The sequence below is a fragment of the Dipteris shenzhenensis genome, chromosome 6 (genome assembly GCF_047967505.1).
Source record: "Dipteris shenzhenensis isolate YYH24624 ecotype China chromosome 6, Dip_SZ_1.0, whole genome shotgun sequence".
Lineage (NCBI taxonomy): Eukaryota > Viridiplantae > Streptophyta > Polypodiopsida > Gleicheniales > Dipteridaceae > Dipteris > Dipteris shenzhenensis.
In genome coordinates this window covers 7,904,767-7,923,503 of record NC_141601.1, presented here as the reverse complement: position 1 = coordinate 7,923,503, position 18,737 = coordinate 7,904,767, and the positions used below count along the sequence as shown (strand labels likewise).

General features: G+C 41.7%; 1 protein-coding gene across 1 annotated transcript in view; it reads left to right on the top strand.

Moving 5' to 3' along the window:
* Positions 1–208: 208 nt before the first annotated feature.
* LOC147900726 (uncharacterized) overlaps positions 209–18,737 on the top strand; it is a 56,738-nt gene continuing 38,209 nt past the window's right edge. The window contains exons 1-2 of the mRNA XM_087375837.1: positions 209–550; positions 13,814–13,950. Coding sequence (XP_087231963.1) covers positions 359–550; positions 13,814–13,950 — 329 coding nt within the window. The 5' untranslated portion in view covers positions 209–358. The remainder of the gene's footprint in view (positions 551–13,813; positions 13,951–18,737) is intronic.

Genomic DNA, 18,737 nt, shown 5'->3' with positions numbered 1-18,737 from the left:
CGATGTGCACAAGGAGAAGAGAGAAGAGAGAGAGAAGGGGGGGAGGGGGCCTTGCCTTGAAATAGAAAGAGAGAAAGAGGGAAAGTGGAAATAAAAAAAAAAAAAGAAATTATTTTGGCTTTGCCAAGCTCACCCATAGTCAATAAGGCTAACACTCGAATGGCAGGCGAATGAAGGGCATATAATTAAGACAAGTGGCTCAATAAAACCTCCCCTAGGCTGCCTGCTGTAAAGAATACACAGTGTAGATGTAGAAGACTTGGAAGACGAGAAGAGTTAGATAGTGCCCGAGTGTGCAATGATATTGAATGAAGGTTTTAGACAGTGTCTTTGACACTTTCTCATCACTGATTTCCACATGGCTGTCGTAGTCTCTTTCCGGACCTCCAAGCTCAAGATCCTCCCCTTTCTCAGCTCCTTGTGCCTCATCCAGCACAATTCAACCCATCCTACCTTTTCCCGTAGCTTCACATCTGGCTCCAGCCGTACTCTGGCTTGGGATGCTCATCGCTTGTCCTCAGACCAGATCCAACTCAGGGAGCTTGCTTCGGTGAGTACTTCGTTTTTTGTTGTAAAAGCCTGAAAGAAGTGTAGACTCAACTGGTCTACGACCATGCGTTTTGCCGATCGCAGCATCTTTCGTGCTCTATCCACCCAAGGTTTTTTTCGGCTGGGGTCAATGCATACAAACGACCATACACGCGAGCATATCCTTCGGAAGGTCCATCGTTATATCCACAACAGCTCTCAGGTTGACCCCAAATGTTTTAAGCAACAGGTTGGGTCTTTACCCAACCTGTTGCTCAAGCTGGGTCTTGGAACTTCCAAAAATCAGAATTCATTATAGTGATGGTCTCCCTTTGCATGAAAATTTCAAAAGGAAATTTGATGGCTAGAAGCTTCACGAGTCAATAGATTGTGATTCATCAACATATCCCGAGATGTTTGGCTTTGATAAATATATTTCAGTACTAGTTGTATAGCATATCGCAAAATTTCGGCCACCAGTGAGAGGTTGTGAAGAGTGCTTTGTGGACATATTGTATGCTACGCCTCGTCATCGACAGCTCTGTGATGTAATTTGCCCATCCTCTCCCATCGAAAGGTGAACTCGCAAAAATCAGAATATCCTATCACATCGGAAAAATAACTTGCATAAATCAAATAGGGAAGAGCTGTTTGTGCTACGAGAAAATTGCATGATCGAGGGAGAACATCATCAATATTTTTTGTCTTTATAGAGAGGTAACACGTAAGAGTTACCGTGTGACATATATTATAGCCACGATGAGTCACATCAATGAATGTCCTGTACCAAAGCCAAATTCAATAAAACTAAATATCTTATCCAAAAATTCAAGTTTGTGAATATTTTGTCAGCTATAAACCTCTGAGCAAGAGTTGAATACAAAAGAGAGGAGACCAAATGTCAATGCTAAACGTTAGGATGAGAGCCACCAACATGCTCCTGAAATTCGAGTACAATAAATCATCGTTCCTTGTGATCAGAAGAATTTAAAACTCCAAATGAAGCCTAGAAAGCTCCACTGACTTTCAAAAAGGCAGATCCTCGTGATTACAATGAGAGACTGTCAAAAAATCAATGAGCATTTCAAAAAAGCAGAAAACAGCATTAAAATTGCAGATGTAGTTCAAGCATAAACAAAGTAACAACTTCAAATGGCAATATGATGACAGTAAAGATAAATTTGAATACAAGGGATCCATGAAAAAAGGGTGTTAACATCCATCTGATAAAGAGACCAACCACAATAAATCTGGTTGTGTTACTATCCTACAGCATACATGATACAAGAGGGGCAGCCTGGCCGGGTAGGTGCTGGTGTATTGACGTACGGAAGGCTGCAAGGGACCTGTTTTCTGAGTGCGGATGATTGCGACAGCTTCTCCAAGGGATTTGAAGTATAATAGGGGAAACAATTGACTTAGCCCCTTTGGCTCTAAAAACACCCTCCAAAAAAACGTGTTTCAAAAACCCAAACGTTTGGAAACATTTCAAAAAATAGAAAACATGTTTCATTGCAACTACAAGGCAACATTCCAGACTTCTGCACTCAGTAGTTAGGAGGGGTGCAGCTAGTAAGAGAGTATTCTAAGCAACTTGCCTGTCTGTTGGTATCAGAGCTTGAAAATTTTTGCCCCTGAGTTTGTGAGGAGCAACAGGCGGAGTAGGGAGTGGAAGCAGGACATCCAAGGTGTCTTCTACCTCAGTAGCCTTTCTATGACTCCCTCCAGGCTCCATCTTTCAGTCTTAGTGGGGGATCCGTAAGTTCCAAGTAGCACAGCCAGTGGATGATGATGACCCCGCTCCGGCAAGGCGAGTAGGAGTACTCGAAAACAGCCCGGAGAAAGCCTAGCCACCAGTACCTTCACCACTTCATCTGCCACACCGAAGACACAGGTTTCCCCATTAATCATGGTTGCTGTAATGCAGTCCATGATGCAGATGCAAGCTCAACAGTCAGAGAATCTCCTCACTCGCATGTTACAACTCCATTAGCTGAGTGATAGTCACGACTAGGGGGCCCAAGAGGCCTAAGAAGAAAATCTCTAAGGTGCCCATGAAGCGAAGGAAGTGGCCCAAGAGGCGTCTCCAACGGCACAAGAAGCAAAGGGAGAATGAGACTGGGAAGCTCAAGAAGCAAAGGAGGAACGTGATCAAGGTTTGATGCTGTTATTGCTTCAGGCCAAAGCAGCAAAGCCTGACAGACCAGTTCCACCTTCAGTCAGGCCTTCTTTTCTGCTTTGCCGATCAAGTGCATGGAAGCTAAGATGCATTCTCATTGTCCTGGGTCTACATAGCAGAACAATAACTCTTGAATTGGTTGAGCTATGATAATAGAATTGGTGCTTCTTTCTTTTCCTCGAATATGTTGAAGTTTAGCTTCCTTCGTCAATTGGTGGCACACAGAGTACTACAATGCAGTACTAGCGATAGCCCACTATGATTGGGATGAGCTCATCAAAGGACATCCAAAGTACATGGACCATCTTCACACCTGGTTCTTTGAATTTGGTACGATTCGGTCAACCACTACGCGAATCGCTTCACGCAAGTAGCCATTCAGTTTCATGGTCTCTACTTAGACATCCAATGGTATGTCTGTAGCTTCAAGTCAACCTACATATGACAACGCTTATGAGCTTGCTCAGAATTTTGAGCTCATGAGCAAGGGTCACGGACCCAAAGGCCCTCTCAGCAAGAAGTATCAGTAGATCTTAGGGCAAGTGGGTTCGAAGACCAACAGCACCTCAGGCAACAAGCCTACAACGGACAATAAATATGGGAGTTTTCTCAACACCAAGGAGAAGCAGAGGCACGACAAGAAGCGCCTTTGTTATCACAACCACTATAAGTGGCATTGCCCCCATTTGCATCCTCTAGCCATTACAGATTCCCTTCCATCAGGATCTGCCACAGCATCAAGAGCAATTTCAACAGAATGTTAGGTGGCACAAACTCGGCAGAAAGAAGATCCCCTCCAAGAGAACCGGTTGGAGTGATTCTCATGTGTTATCAATAGGTAGCAGGTAACAGGGTTACTGTCCTTTTGGATGGTGGCAGTTTGGAGGATTTGTTAGACTAACCCTCGCCACCAAGTTCCATCTTCCAATAGCACAATCGGCAACGTTGCTGCAGCTTCACAGTGCATTTGGGAGTGCCCAGCCACCGGTTCATAACGGATCAATAGTGTAGGATGTCGAGCTCCACATCAGTGGGATGGCAGAAAAGTGAGGATTTTCGTTTGTTTATACTAATCCTAACGGGTGAAAACTTTGTTGTGTCTCTGTTTCAAGATTCAACAGAAAGATTAGAGGTATAACCGTGGCACTCTTTACCTGGATTCACCCAGGGCTGCCAGCGGTTACTTCTTGGGCAGTCCAAAAGTATATTTGAATATGAGTCTATTTTCTTGAAGAAATCCGTATAGAAGACATTTATATCAGTCTAGGTTTAGAGAACAAGAGTCCTAAGGGTTTTGTCCAAAGATACTGTAACCATGGCTCTGTCATACCGCATATTTTTGGAACATTGTTACTATTTTCTATTTGTTTCTTTGGAATCTCATAGTTGCTGATCACGCGTGTGTATGATTGTATGTGAGTCCTGGTTACAGGACTCCACATCCCGGCTAGGCATCTTCTGCGACCATGTGCACATACTGATCTGTAGTTGAGAGTACTCTTTCATGGCTGACCACCATGCATGTTATCTACAGTGTAGCTCATGTCACCTTCGGTGTGACTAGTCACCTTTAGTGCGACTCTATCAGATATATTAGAGCTTTTATCACCTTCAGTGTGACCGGTCTCCTTCAGTGTGACTTTATCTTCAGCATGGCCTATTTCTACTATCTTCGGCATGGTTTATTCTTGCCATCTTCAATATGGTACTATGCACCATCTTCAATATGGTGGTGCATCTATACTATCCATGATAGTCACATCCAGTAACAAGATATCAGAAGCTAGTGCATGGGGTGGACTTTGCCTAACAAGGGTTTTCCATACCCAACACCTTCAATGGTCTTGGGGATAAGCCTTGGTGTATTAAGTTGTGATGCTTAGTTTTATAAGGACAAATCAAGATCACATAGCTTTTTTGAGGTGGAAGTGATTTTTAAAACCAAAGTCTTGAGTGCTAGATCATAGAACTCTCCAAGATCTAAAGAATGGTTTAGTTTGAGGAAATTCAGAGTTGTTTATGGCTAGTTATGAGTCAATTAAGTTTTGGGATTAGTTAGGGTCCTTGGCCTTCGTGTTGTGTATGGGTAGAGTGGTTTATAATAAAATTAAAACTATTAAATTATTAAAAGCTACTTTTTCTTTTATCTGAAAAGCAAGTTCAGCTGTTTTTCTTTTAGCTGATTATGCATGCACATCATATAACATCCAAAACCAGCCAGCCCGTGACCTCTCACATATGCCACGTCCCACTTCCTGCACCCTCTTCACTGTGGGAGGGGTGAGGGGTGCCGTAATGAAACTTCATAATGGCCGAGCGAAGGATCATGAGGGGCTATGCACTGAGTTCATTGCATATGGGATTAACATCCTGGCCCCAATCCTAACGAAGCTTTCTAATGAAGCTGTCTGTTTACGGTTTCCATGTAATGAAACTTCATAATGGCCGAGCGAAGGGTCATGAGGGGCTATGCACTGAGTTCATTGCATATGGGATTAACATCCTGGCCCCAATCCTAGCGAAGCTTTCTAATGAAGCTGTCTGTTTACGGTTTCCACGCACCTGGACTGTTAACATTATTTCACCTATCCACAAGGCAGGGGATCCCATGAGCCCGGAGAATTACAGGACCATTATGATTGGACATGTGATGTCCAAGATCTATGCATCCGTGCTTGATTCCGAGGTCAGCCAATTTGCGGAGTGTCGAGGATTTATAGTAGCAGGACACGCTGGTTTCCGACGTGATCATGGCACTATGGATCATATTCTCACGGTCAGGTGTGTCATCGAGGAGGCGAGGGCACGAAAACAGGGGTCTATTGTTGCTTTGTGGATTTCCGCAAGGCATTTGACACAGTCCTGAGAGCCCGCCTCATACATTGCCTACAAGATTTGGGGTATGACTAGGAGATCATTTGGACTGTCATGGCAATTTATGAGCGAGTTGCAGGGGCTGGGTGGACAGATGAGATCATGAGCACTATTGGGGTCAAACAGGGGTGTCCTTTATTAGCCACTTTGTTTGGCCTTTACATAGACGAGCTCGAGATAGTGATGCAGGCACAGGGAGGGGTTGGTTGCTCTCTCGCTGGCACGTTGATCCGGATATTGCTTTATGTAAACGATGTGGCTCTTCTGTCTTCCTCTGCAGAGGGACTTCAGAGACACCTTGACGCACTTCAGTATTTTTGTGACTCCCATGATTTGAAGGTCAACCTGGGTAAAACTAGGTTATGATCTTCAATACATCTCGAGCCGTCATGCGCCAGGAGCAGTTCACGTTTGATGAGTCACCTGTTGAGATAGTTTCATCATAGACATATCTGGGGGTTGTCTTCTCCGGGCCCATCTTCACTATGAGACCTGCGATGCATGCACGCTTGGGCAGAGGATACACATCATTGGCTAGACTAGAGAGGCAGTGCTTCCGCTCACACTTCCAAGATCCACAGACCAAGGGGCTGCTGTTTGACTCCTTGGTCCGCCCAGCGGGCATGTATGACAGCCCTTGTTGGGGGCCAGATACAGAGTGGGCACGGGTGGAGCGACTACAGGTGCTCATGCTATCACGGATGATTTGCAGTAAGCCACCATCAGTTCCTTACCAAATCATACAGGCTGAGTTTGGGTCATCTCCACTACAGCTAGATGCCGCATTTTAGGTTATCACATATCTGTACCGAGTCAGAGAGTATGGGGATACCCTTCCGGGCGCAGGAGGCTGCCATGGTTGGCATTGTCTTCCTCTATGACACTCTTAGCAGGAGGTGACCAAAGATGCTGGTATGCACGCACAGAGAGATGGTTTGAGAGGTTGGGACTTCACATGGACAGGCTCCCTCCCTTCCAGTACAGTTTGGATGCTCCTTTCTCCCTCCTCATGTCACATGATGTCAACTAGGTGATTCGTGAGAAGAGATCACTGCTTACATATCATAGATGAGGGTTTCATTGATCCACCAGGGTACACGTGGATCCACTTAAATTGAGGATCTCTATTGGGCAGTTCCGGGTCTCTTCACGTAGACTTCATATAGAGAGCGGCATGGTAGAGCGTCTACCTAGGGAGAGGCGCTTATGCACATTATGCGATATGCAGGAGGTTGAGACAGAGGAGCACTTCATCTTCAGGTGTCCCATCTATTATGAGATCCGTGGGTGTTTCTACTGTCTCTTCAGAGATAGTTATGGGGCCCTGTCCTGATTCCTCTCCTATCGAGATCAGAGATGCTTAGTAGGCTTCATTCATGAGGTAGTTAGGCACCGCAAGAGGATACTTCGATCACGGAGACATGAGCAGGCTTCTTCCTTGGCAGACCCCTCCCAGAGCTCTATCACGGAGTTCTTTCAACCAGATATCCTGGACCCCCTCGAGACGAGACCTCAACATGATCGGGACGCAAAGCCAGTGACTCGATAGCTCAGACAGAGGGTAGACACCCAGAGTACACTCGGGGATATCGCCTCCATGTTCACCATCGGAGCCCGTCCGACAGGGGTTACTGTACCCCTTGTTAGGCGTAGAGCTCTGACTAGGAGACGTCACAGGACCGCACCCTCGAGTGGCCGACAACACTCTATTGCTGACTTCTTGCCTCCAGTGCCTCATTCACCTATGATGTCCTGATGAGGATGATGATGATGTGACTGATTTGTAGTTCGATCACCGACATGACTATGTTGTACTTAATACTTAGAACTATCATTCTGCATTATTTTTACATTATGCATTGGTGTGGATGCTCGTTTAGTAGCTCCACCCTCACAGCTTGATTGAACCAGGGTTTCACAGTCTCATAGACCCATCAATCTTCCGAAGACGTTAATAAACTTTCTTTCTTTCTTTCTCCCTCAAGCTTTGTTATTTTTAGAAAAGTCTTTCTATTTAGCTTCTGCATAAGCACGACTCTGACAGGAACAAGAGACAAATCATCTTTTCCAGTTGAAAAACTTGGTATTACTTAAGATCTACTCCTACGTCAACCTAAGATTCTCTGTGTGTGAGATTGTGTCATACATGTGTCCAATCAATCTTCACCATGATGAATTTCAGAAAGACCCAAGAGGGACAACCAAGAAAGTAACCCTACCAACCAAGAAGTCCATTCCCACAAAGCAACAAAAGATCCCAAAGAAGATGGACCAAGATATTCAAAGCTTTCAGCGCCTGAAGTGGAGAAAGTTCCTACAATTCAAGATAGTGGGAAGGACAAAAAGATACAGGAACTGCGATAATTACTCGACTCTTTCAAGATAGATAGCAGATTTTCAAAGAAGAGTTATAGCAATGCGAAATATTTTACAAGATTCTAGGATTGGTTCAAACCAAGAAAGACTTGGAGCGCAAGAGCCCCAAAAGGAGGTATGTAGACAAGATTCTTTTACTTTTAGTAGAGTTGAAGATATGTTAGAGGACTTTGAATAAAAAGATCGCAAGGTTTGAAAAGGTATGTCTCCTCAAAGGACATCAAAGGTGCATCATGCTTGGAATTCAACAAAGATATCGGATTCAAAGGAAGAGAGATATTGTAATCGTCATGAGCCCGAAGAAGAAGATTAAACTAGGGGAAAAGCACGTACAAATGACAAACTATAATAGCGATTCGAAGGCCGAGACGTTACTTGGTTGGATTCAAAGTCAAGATACTTATTTTTCTCGAGAAGAGACCACGAAGCGGGCCAAGCTAAATTTTTTCCCTTTATTACTCAGTGGTTCAGCTGCTTTATGGCACCAAAATCAAGTATTTCAATCCTGAAACACTAAAAGAGATTTAACAAAAAGGATTGAAGAAACGAGAAAAAATGATAGTAGATTTGGTTCAGAAAGAGACCAACCATAGTCTAAAAGAAAAAGATGGAGGTTTCTTAGGAACAAACCAGGGGGATTTATTCCCAATAATAGAAATCGTAAGGCAGGTCCGAATCAGCCACAGAATGGGATACCACATAGGTTGCAGTTGGACTGTGAGACCATCATCAAAGAAGAATTATATATCAGGTGCGATGGAGCTTACAAATTTTTGAAATGTCCTCTTTAAAAAGAGGAAGGAGCAAAAGAATAGTCATTCTATAGTTGATAAAGGGGCAGCAAAAGTCAGAGTTGTCCTGGAAGAGATAAAAATGTAAGATACACCAGAGAACCAGCTTCTCAAAGCATGGGATCATGTTAGTGACAAACCAGCCTTATTTTTGTTTGATCTAGGTTCCACTCATAATATCATTACACTAGAGATAGCTTCTTCTTTGGGAATCGCTCCAAGTTTTGAAGGTGGTAAAATATAGCTTGACCAGCTCGGTGGTCTCTTCTCGAGCAAAATAAGTATACAGACTTTGAATCCAACCAAGTAATGTCTTGACCTTTGAATCGTCATTATACTTTGTCATTTGTAAGTGGTTTTCTCCTAGTTTGATCTTCTTCTTTGGCTCATGACGATTACGATATCTCTGTTCCACTGAATATGATATCTCTGGTGGATCCCGAGTGTGGTACACCTTTAATGTCCTTTGAGGAGACATGCATATTCAAATCTTGTGATTCCTCTTAACATATCTTCAACTTCAGTAACAGTAAAATAAACTTGTCTACGTCTCTTCTTCTGGAGCTAATTCTTGAAGATCTGATTCTCATTGCGTTCCTGCGCTTCAAGTCTCCCTCAATCTGAACCAATTCAAGAATCTTGTAAAATATTTGACATTACTGAAAGTCTCCTTAAAAATCTGCTTCCATATCTGTCTTGAAAACATAAAGAAATTGTTGAAGTTCATGTGTTTTCATGTGTCTTGGGTTGTTAGGAACTTTCTCCACTTCAGGCTCTGAAAGCTTTGAATATCTTGCTTTAGGATCTTTTGCTGCTTTGTAACAAAAGACTTCTTAGAGCCGCCACGGTTACTTTCTTGGATGTCTCTCTTTGGGTCCTCCTGGTATTCACTATGGTGAAGATTAACTGGACACAGGTATGATACGATCTCACACACACAGAATCCTTGGCTGACCTTGGACTACATCTCAAGTAAGACCAAGTTCTTCAACTTAAAAAAATAATTTGGCTCTAAAACCTGTCAGAGTCATGCTTATGTGAAAGCACACTTTCCAATTGAATAACTTAATAAACTCAAAATTCTATTCACCACGGTGAAGATTGACTGAACACAGGTATGACACAATCTCACACATAGATAATCCTTGGCTGATCTTTGACTAGATCCCAAGTAATACCAAGTTCTTCAACTAGAAAAAATAATTTGGCTCTGATACTTGTCAGAGTTGTGCTTATATGAAAGCGCAATTTCCAATTGAATAACTTAATAAACCAAGAATTCTAGAATTTCCATAACTTTCAAATAAAATTGTTGTTCACACACATATACATATAACTCATATGATAATCATATGATAAAGGGTTGAAAAAAAAAAGAGACATCGACACCCGACTGGGTGTGAATAAGAATCAACCCCCAACTAGGCAGGCCCAATTGTATTTTATATTCATGATGCTTAGTCGAATCAAAATTTGATACAAATCTTTGGACAAAATCTTGGGGACTCTTGACCCTTAGTCCTAGACCAATATAATGATTTCTTCATGCGATTACACTCATATTCAAATATATTTTTAGATTTCCCCAAGAAAGTAATCGCTAGCAATCCATAGCTGAATCCAGGTGAAGAGTGCCACGATTGTAGCTCCAATCTTTCTTTTGAACCTTAGACACGACAAAGTTTTCACCCATTAGGATTAATATAAACAAACGAAAATCCTAAAGAAAGTATTAGATCATTTATAAATAAAACCTTGGCTATCTAAGGATTGGAGGAGAGAACTTAGGATTGAAATTTGAAAACTTTCTAAGATAAAACATAAAACGAAATGTGCCTTCTTTGCTGCACCTAATCTCGACCAAAGCTTGTTCGTCAAATTACTTCAGCGGACAAGGCCAGGCTGGTGGTCAGTTATTACAGCAAGGCAACAAATTCACTTGGCCAACTTGGCTATCAAATTTGCAGTAATACGGTGACTCGTAGGCGGTTGTTATGGACTGGTTTAGTGACTGATTTGCTCGATGACAGAGTAGGAATGGAAGTGCAGCAACTAGGTGACATTCTCATAGAAGGATCACAATTAAAGAAGGCGACGTGATGGGCTAAGATAGGCGACATGAAAGCTGATTCGTTGGACAGCAGCTGATTCGCTGGACAGAGGCTGATATGTCGGGCAACAAGGATAGGAGATTGATTTGGAAGTAGTAGAAATGGAAGGAAAAGTTGGATAGATAGAGGCTGGTTGGAAGAGAAGCAAGAGCTAGGCTATGGAGTCACAAGAGCTCAAGCTAGGAATGAAGGACCGGCCCTTAATTTACAGGAGAGCTAGGAGGAGAAAGCCCTTAAAAAGCTAGGGTCCAATTGAATAACATAATAAACGTAGAATTCTAGAATTTTCACAACTTTCAAATAAAAATGTTGTTCATACACATACACATCTAACTCATATGACGAAGAAAAAAGAAATGAAAAGAAAGAAGAGACACCGATGCCCGACTGGGTGTGAATAATGTTCACCCCCCAACTAGGCAAGCCTAGTTGTACGTTATATTCATGATGCTTTGTCCAGTCAAAAATTTGATACAGGTCTTTGGATAAAACCTTGGGTACTCTTGACCCGCAGTCCTAGATCAATATAATGATTTCTTCAAGAGGTTAGACTCATATTCAAATATATTTTTGGATTCTCCAAGAAAGTAACCGTTGGCAGCTCCTAGTTGAATCCAGGTGAAGATTGCCATGGTTGTAGCTCCAATCTTTTGCTTGAACCTTGAAACAGAGGCACAATAGAGTTTTCACATGTTAGGATTAGTATAAACAGTCGTTAACCCTTAAGATAGTGTTCAATCAGATCGCATGAGAGAACTTAGGATTGAAATTTGGAAACGTTCTGAGGTACCTAAAAAGCAAAATGAAATCTGGAGAAAGGAGAAGTAATTTGACGAGACCTCTATTTGGTCGAGATTAGGTGCAGAAAAGAAGGTAACTGACAAGGCCACGATGGAGGTCAATTAGTAGTACAAGGCAGCAAATTTCCTTGGGCAAACTGATGATCAGATTTGCAGCAGTATGGTGACCATCGGGTGGGTGTTATGGACTGGTTTAGTGGCTGATTCACTGGATGACAAAGTAGGAATGGAAGTGCAGCAAGTAGGCGATGTTCTCAGGGCAGATTCATGATTAAAGGAGGTGACATGAAGGGGCAAGGTAGGCGATAGGAAAGCTGATTTGCTGGACAGAGGCTAATTTGTTGGGCAGTAAGGATAGGAGATTGATTTGGAAGTAGTAGAACTGGAAGGGAAAGTTGGGTATATACAGTCTGGCTGGAAGGGAGGCAAGAGCTAGGTTAGGGAGTCATAGAAGCTCAAGCCAAGAATGAATCCTAGAAGAGGATTAGCTCTTAGGAGAGCTAGGCAAAGAAAGTACTTAAAAAGCTAGGACTAGAAATAGAAATGCTTTTCTAAAAGTAAGAAAGCTTGAGGGAGAGGCTAAAAGCAGAAAGCTAGGTGCACTTTTTGGAAAAAGCAGATAAAAGTAACTTTTAATAATATATTAATTTAACTTTATTCTAAACCACTCTACCCATACACGACAATGATTTATCTAAGGTCTAGGACCCTAACTAATCCCAAAACTTAATTGACTCATAACTGGCCATAGACGATTCCGAAATTCCCTCAAACTGAAACCATTCTTTAGCTCTTGGAGAGCTCTACAATCTAGCACTCAAAGAGTTTGGTTTTGAACAATCATCTTGATTGTTGATCTTTCAACTTTGCCTTTTGGAATGACGTAACCATGAAGCTGATTAAATATGGGATCATGCTTTTGAGAGAGTATGGTGACAAAGTTTTGTCTCGAAATAGGTATACTAATAGGCTGAATGGACCGCAAGCAAGGCTGCTGTCGTGGAAAATACTTTTTCTTTCCTCACTTCAGTATGGAAGTCTACAGTTTCTTAATTTTCATGCTTCTATAGGAGTGCCTCTTGCAGGTCACCATCTTTTTCTCAGATTAACACCTCAGTATCTTGCTTCTACATATAGTCTTATGAATAGCTACTTTACCTGAGTGCCTTAACATGTTTTCAGTTTGAAGTAGGCGCTGTCTGTAGATCAAATTTTGCTGGCCTTTATCAAAGAGATCATGGTCATATTGGTTGGTGGTGTGCCACTTCTCTAGCTATTGCTACTTGTGCTGCTTTTCATGTGATTAATTACGCTGTTTGTCGCATTTGCAGGCCTGGCTAGTGAAGTTGATAATGATTCTTTGACGATGCAGGTCTTTTGTACTGTTTGTACTTGCACAGCCTATGCCTTTGCTTTGCACTGATTGGGTGAGGAACTTGCACTGCTTGGGCTTTGCTTTGACTCTTTTGTTGATTCACCGATGTGAAATGCACTACCTAATCGTTTTTGGAGAACTTTTTTCTTTGAGTTTTTGCTCTCTCCTCAAAGCAGGTTGTGTACCAACGCTACAATTTGTTGCTGATGGCACCATATGCTACTGCTTTGCATTTTTGCCTCTTCTTTGACGGTGTTGCATATTGTTGGTGGCTGTTATATGTGAAGCTGCTATTGCAGATGTGCCACCTCAGTTGGTGTTTGTCGACCAATGGGATAGTTGTTTGCATAGGCATTACTCCTCGATCTTCTTTACTTGTTTGTTGATGATGAAGACACATGCTCTGTGTCATCTAAAGTCGGTGATTCTTTTATATGTCTTTTGCATAAGATGCCTCAATTTTGGCTTCTCTTTGAGATCAAAACTGCACACTCTGTTGTGTTTTCAGAGGATGATTTTGGGCATGTTCCTGGATTCATCTAGATATATTGTAGACGATTTTTTCTGTTTAGGCTTCTCCAGATTTCCGTGTAGATCTAGGGGTTTCAGTTCGAAAACCTTCCACATAATATCTCTAATTTTATTCAAGTGGCAAGTAACCTTCCAAGAAAAAACAGCCTGAACCATGTTCACATTGTTGATTCATTCGAATCTTTAAGTATTTTGAATAATAATTTTCAAGTGGCTGATGCACTTGAATATTGTTTCAATGTGTGCAGGACTTTGCGAAACAAGAGTTTTTACCTTTTGCAGCAGACTGGGATAGAAATGGACATTTCCCGGTGGATATTTTGCGGAAAGCAGCTGGTTTAGGATTTGGAGGACTTTATTGTCCAGAAGATGTTGGTGGCTCCAAGTAAGCTACTTTTCACGAGAGTCCCTGTTGAATTGGATTGGGATGTCTCATAGGTGTTTCATTTTTTTGGAGAGTGTGAACAAAAGCCTCTTGGCTGGTTTTCAACATTCTCTAATGTATTTCAAAATTTTGTGTTGTTTAGTAGACCATTAATTTATTTGATTTGCCTAGTGTTTCTAAAGTAGTTTAGCTTCTATACTTTGAAGTTTTAATCATCTAATCAACAAACTTGGTCAGTTTGGAATGGAGCACCTGGGTTTACTGTATGCGTTATTGTGGAGAAGGCTCTAGCTCTGGCCCTCCAATAAGTTTAGGAAGAGCTCTATATAAATAACTATAGGTGTTAAGCATTGTTGATGAAATATTCTTGGAGATAGAAATGATAAATGATCTGAAATCTTTTGAAACCCAGATGTGAGGCTTATGCTTGGGTATTGATGAGAACATAAGCGTAGCTTTCCTTACTAAATTTTTTAAATATAGAAAACATTTTCTACTTATTCCTAATTTTGTCTAAATTCGCTGACAAAATTATACATACATACATAGAGACATACGTACACACACACTTTTTTTTGTGTAAAACCAAGATACTTATATTATAAAACATTCATTTACATCCAGGCAGTGCTCAAAATAGAGCTACAGCCCTATCCATCAGAAACAGTAAAAGAAAAGTTGAATACAAGAAACATCCAAATCTTCCTCATGTAAGGCATCATATAAAGACTGCCTTAATGAGGCTCTGAAAAACTCATAAGGATGCTGAAGAGGAGAATTCAGATATGCTTGGATGCGCTGCAGCCAGAGGGTCCATAAGGCCCAGTGTCTGATCCAGTGGAAGAAGAGAGAATACTGTGACAAAGAAGCTGATAGTTTGCCATACATCCAGAAAAACCTGTAGAACCTGTGTGCTGGAAATCTGAGAGATAAAAAATAGGAGATTCTATCTAGAAGGTCTCTGGAATATGAACAAAACCACAATAAATGCGGAATACTCTCCGATGCAAGGTGACATCTTGGACAGAGAGGTGAAGCTATTCGTCGTTTAGCCAATTTCACTCCCACTGGAAGAATACCAACAATACATCTCCATAGGAATAGTCTTTGCTTCAATGGCATTTTCAACTTCCATATCATTTGCAATCTTCCTTTCCACCAGGCTAATGATTTGTTCAGATGCCATAAAGAATTAGCATGATGGGCAATCCAAGGAGGAGGTAATATCAATCTATAAGCCTGTATAGATGTCAATAACTGCAAAGGCTTAGAAGAAATGCTTGGACTTGAAGGCTGAAGGTGCCAATCTTGAAGCCTGTCACTACCATTCAATGTCGGAATCGGAACCAGAGGAAGTAGGAGATCAGCAATAGCTTTCCAAATAGGTCTATGATGCATTGCCAGGTTGTATTGTCTACATGCTGCTGGAAAAGGGAGAATATTTCCTTGCATATCTACAACGTCATCAATGAACCGGATACCCATTTTCATAAGATTGCAAGCTCTGATGGGTTGTTGAACAGCAAGGGGAGAGGAAAACACAGCACTCCAATGAATACTCTCCAATCTGAGTGAAGATGCTAGAGAAGCAGGATGAGGAGACCATTTGATGTGAGAGAGTACTTGCTTCCAATCCTGAATCAAGGAATTAGAAAATGGACAACCAGGGATTTTACCTTGAAATTTTCCAAGTACTACTTCCGATGGATCTACTATCCAATGTCCATAAGCATGTGTGCGCATCTGACCACACAAAAATGCTAGCATAATAGACCAAGGCTGCTCTTGTTGAAAGAATGTTTTGAGCATAGTGATCTTTCTTGCCAACACATGATATTTGATGTTTATTATATTCAAACCACCATGCATTCTGGGTGAGCAAAGCAAGTCCATTTTGAGCAACCGTAAAGCTTTTTTATGAAGCTTGGTTTTCCAAAAAATCTCCATGGCTTGAGACATAAAAGATGTGAGATCTCGAGATGACCAATGTAATAGAGGAAGGTAGAACTGGACATAAGCTAGAACAATAGACTGGACAATTCGAAGCCGTACATGCAGAGGCCAAGTGGAGATCTTCCAATATTCTAATTTGTCCTGAATTTTGTTGAACACCCACGACATTTGTTGCTTATTGCTGATTTTCCAGCCAATAGGATAGCCCAAATGTCTTACTATATTTTCCGGTTGAATAATCTGGCCTGGCCACAGAATAGCATGCCAATCACAATGCTTGAGAGGCAAGAGTTTTGATTTCTGAAAATTAATTTTAAGACCAGCTGCCAACCCAAAATCTGAAAGGGTATCCATCAAGAGGCGAATCTCCAATGGACTGTTCTTTAGCATGAAGAATGAATCATCTGCATAGGCTTGCGCTATGAAGGGTCATGAACCAGAAATCTGAAGCCCCTCTAGCTGTCCAGTATCAACCATGTGATCCATATAAAGAAGCAAAGGATGTGAAGCGATGGCATAAAGCAAGGCACTGAGAGGACATCCTTGTCAAACCGAACGTTCGAGAGTCCAAGACTCAGACAAATGTTTCCCTATAAAGCATTGTGCAGTGGAATTTGAATAAAGCCAATATATGACATTAGATAGCTTTGGCCCAAAACCAAGTTTTAGCATGATTTGAGAGACATAATCCCACTGTACTGTATCAAATGCCTTCGCCACATCCACCTGCATGACCAACACATCTTGATCTGAATATTTAGCATATTCCATTGCGATAAGTGTGTTAGTGATATTGTCATGTATGTGCCGTCTTGGAACAAAACCATATTGCCTGGGATGAAGTCCATCATGAAGGATATCCTTTATCCAATGTACCAACATTTTGGCAATCAGTTTGTATATCACCGGCATCAAAGTGATGGGCCTCCAGTCATCCATAGTCTCACAAAGAAGCTTTTTGGGCACAAGCTTAACCAGACCATGCTTCCAAGCTAAGGGAAGATGTTGGTGCTGCCATGCTGCATTAATAAACTGCAGAATTGGACCCTTCATTTCTGGCCAAAAGGCTTCAAAAAATTCAACCGTCAGACCATCCCAGCCAGGGGATTTATGTTTACCCAAATGCTTAAGGGCTTCATCCAATTCATCATCTGAAAAAGACATTTCCAGCATTGAGGCTTTTTGCGGGGAGACAATGGGAGAAACAAGTTCAGTAAATCTGTTACGAGCCAATGCGACCTGAGGTGCAGAAGAAGATGGCTGAGAAAAAAGGAGCTGAAAATGATCCAGACATTGTTTTTCGAGCTGAGAGAGAGACTGGGTCCAAAGACCATCTGATTTCCTTACCCTCATGATAGATTGGCTTTGTCTGTGTGCATGTAAGTTCCGAAAAAAAGATTTAGAGGAACAGCCCTTATCTAGCATAGGTTTAACTCTGGCCCTAATCTGCCATTTAGACAGCTTGCGTTTGTCATTGGCATCAATTATAGAGGAAGCACAAGACGATAAATGCTGCTCAGAATCAGATAGAGATCTTTGATGACTAATCTGTACAAGATACTGCTTGTATGATTTTGCCCACTGGATATGCTGTCTGGTTTCTGCCATGTACCATCTTCCATATTCCTTGATGACATTTTGAATACGATGTATGAAAGAGATCCAAGCAAATTCCAGATCCTCCTGAGCATGGGATAGCAATGGCCTGCAAGCCAGTCTGATCATATGCTGAAATTTTTCGTGAGAAAGATAGAATTGATTAACCTGTAAATTTCTGACTGAAGAGAGCTGCAAGTCATCCAGAGGCATACCAAAAGAAAGGGTGAGCCAAAGTGGAGTGTGATCAGATAATTGTTGTGAATAATCAGTCCACATCTGACATGTATATTCATCATATTGCTGAGCATGAATGAGATAATATCTATCAAGCCTGGCCCAATAATCTGTAAAAGCATTATGATGATATGTAAATCCCATCACTGAAGGATGAGTTGCTGTCCATAAATCTGCAAATCGAAGTGATGATGTCATGTGTTCCCATTGCTGGATTTCAGAGGGCAGCATATGTGATTTATGAGTGGTATTGTCCTTCCAGTGAGGAGAATTGTTGAAATCACCACAAAGTAGAGCATTAGAGGACCAAGGATATTGCTTTATGGAGTTCCACATTTGAGCTCTGGAAGCTGAATTTTGAGAGGCATACAAAGATCCTATTTCAAAAATCTCTCCATTGATCATACATTGGATAATCATCCATCGTCCACCTAGATCATTATATGCTATCCAGGGTTGCAGATCATGTCTGGCTAAAATGCACAGCCCAGAGAATTGTTCCGATCCTGAATAAAATATATCATATCCTGAAAAAAACCCATGCTGTCCAGCAAAAAAATGCTGATTATGCTCTTGCAGACATACAACATCCGGATGAGTTGTATTTATATAATGCCAAAGAAGCCTCCATTTATTCTGGTTGCAGAGGCCCTGTATATTATAGGAAAAACATTTAAGAGAAGAACGCATGAAAATATATACAAGAGAATGATCGGTCCTCCAAAAGAGCGGGAGGCCTCAAGCCTCTGCCATTGCCACAGGGTCTTGCTGACCCTCAGCTTCCAATTCCCTGATAATATCATCTTCTTCACAAAGGGGAAGACCCTTCTTGACTGCATTGACCCATGCCTTTGAGATGGGGCTGCTTGAAGAGGTAGAAGATTGTCTTGGAGAAGGAGCAGAGGCGTCCCAATTACGAGATTGGAGAGGTCTTTGTTTGAGAGGCACCGTCTTCTTTGCAGTTTGCCATCCCTCATGAGATGATGAAATATTTTCTCCTA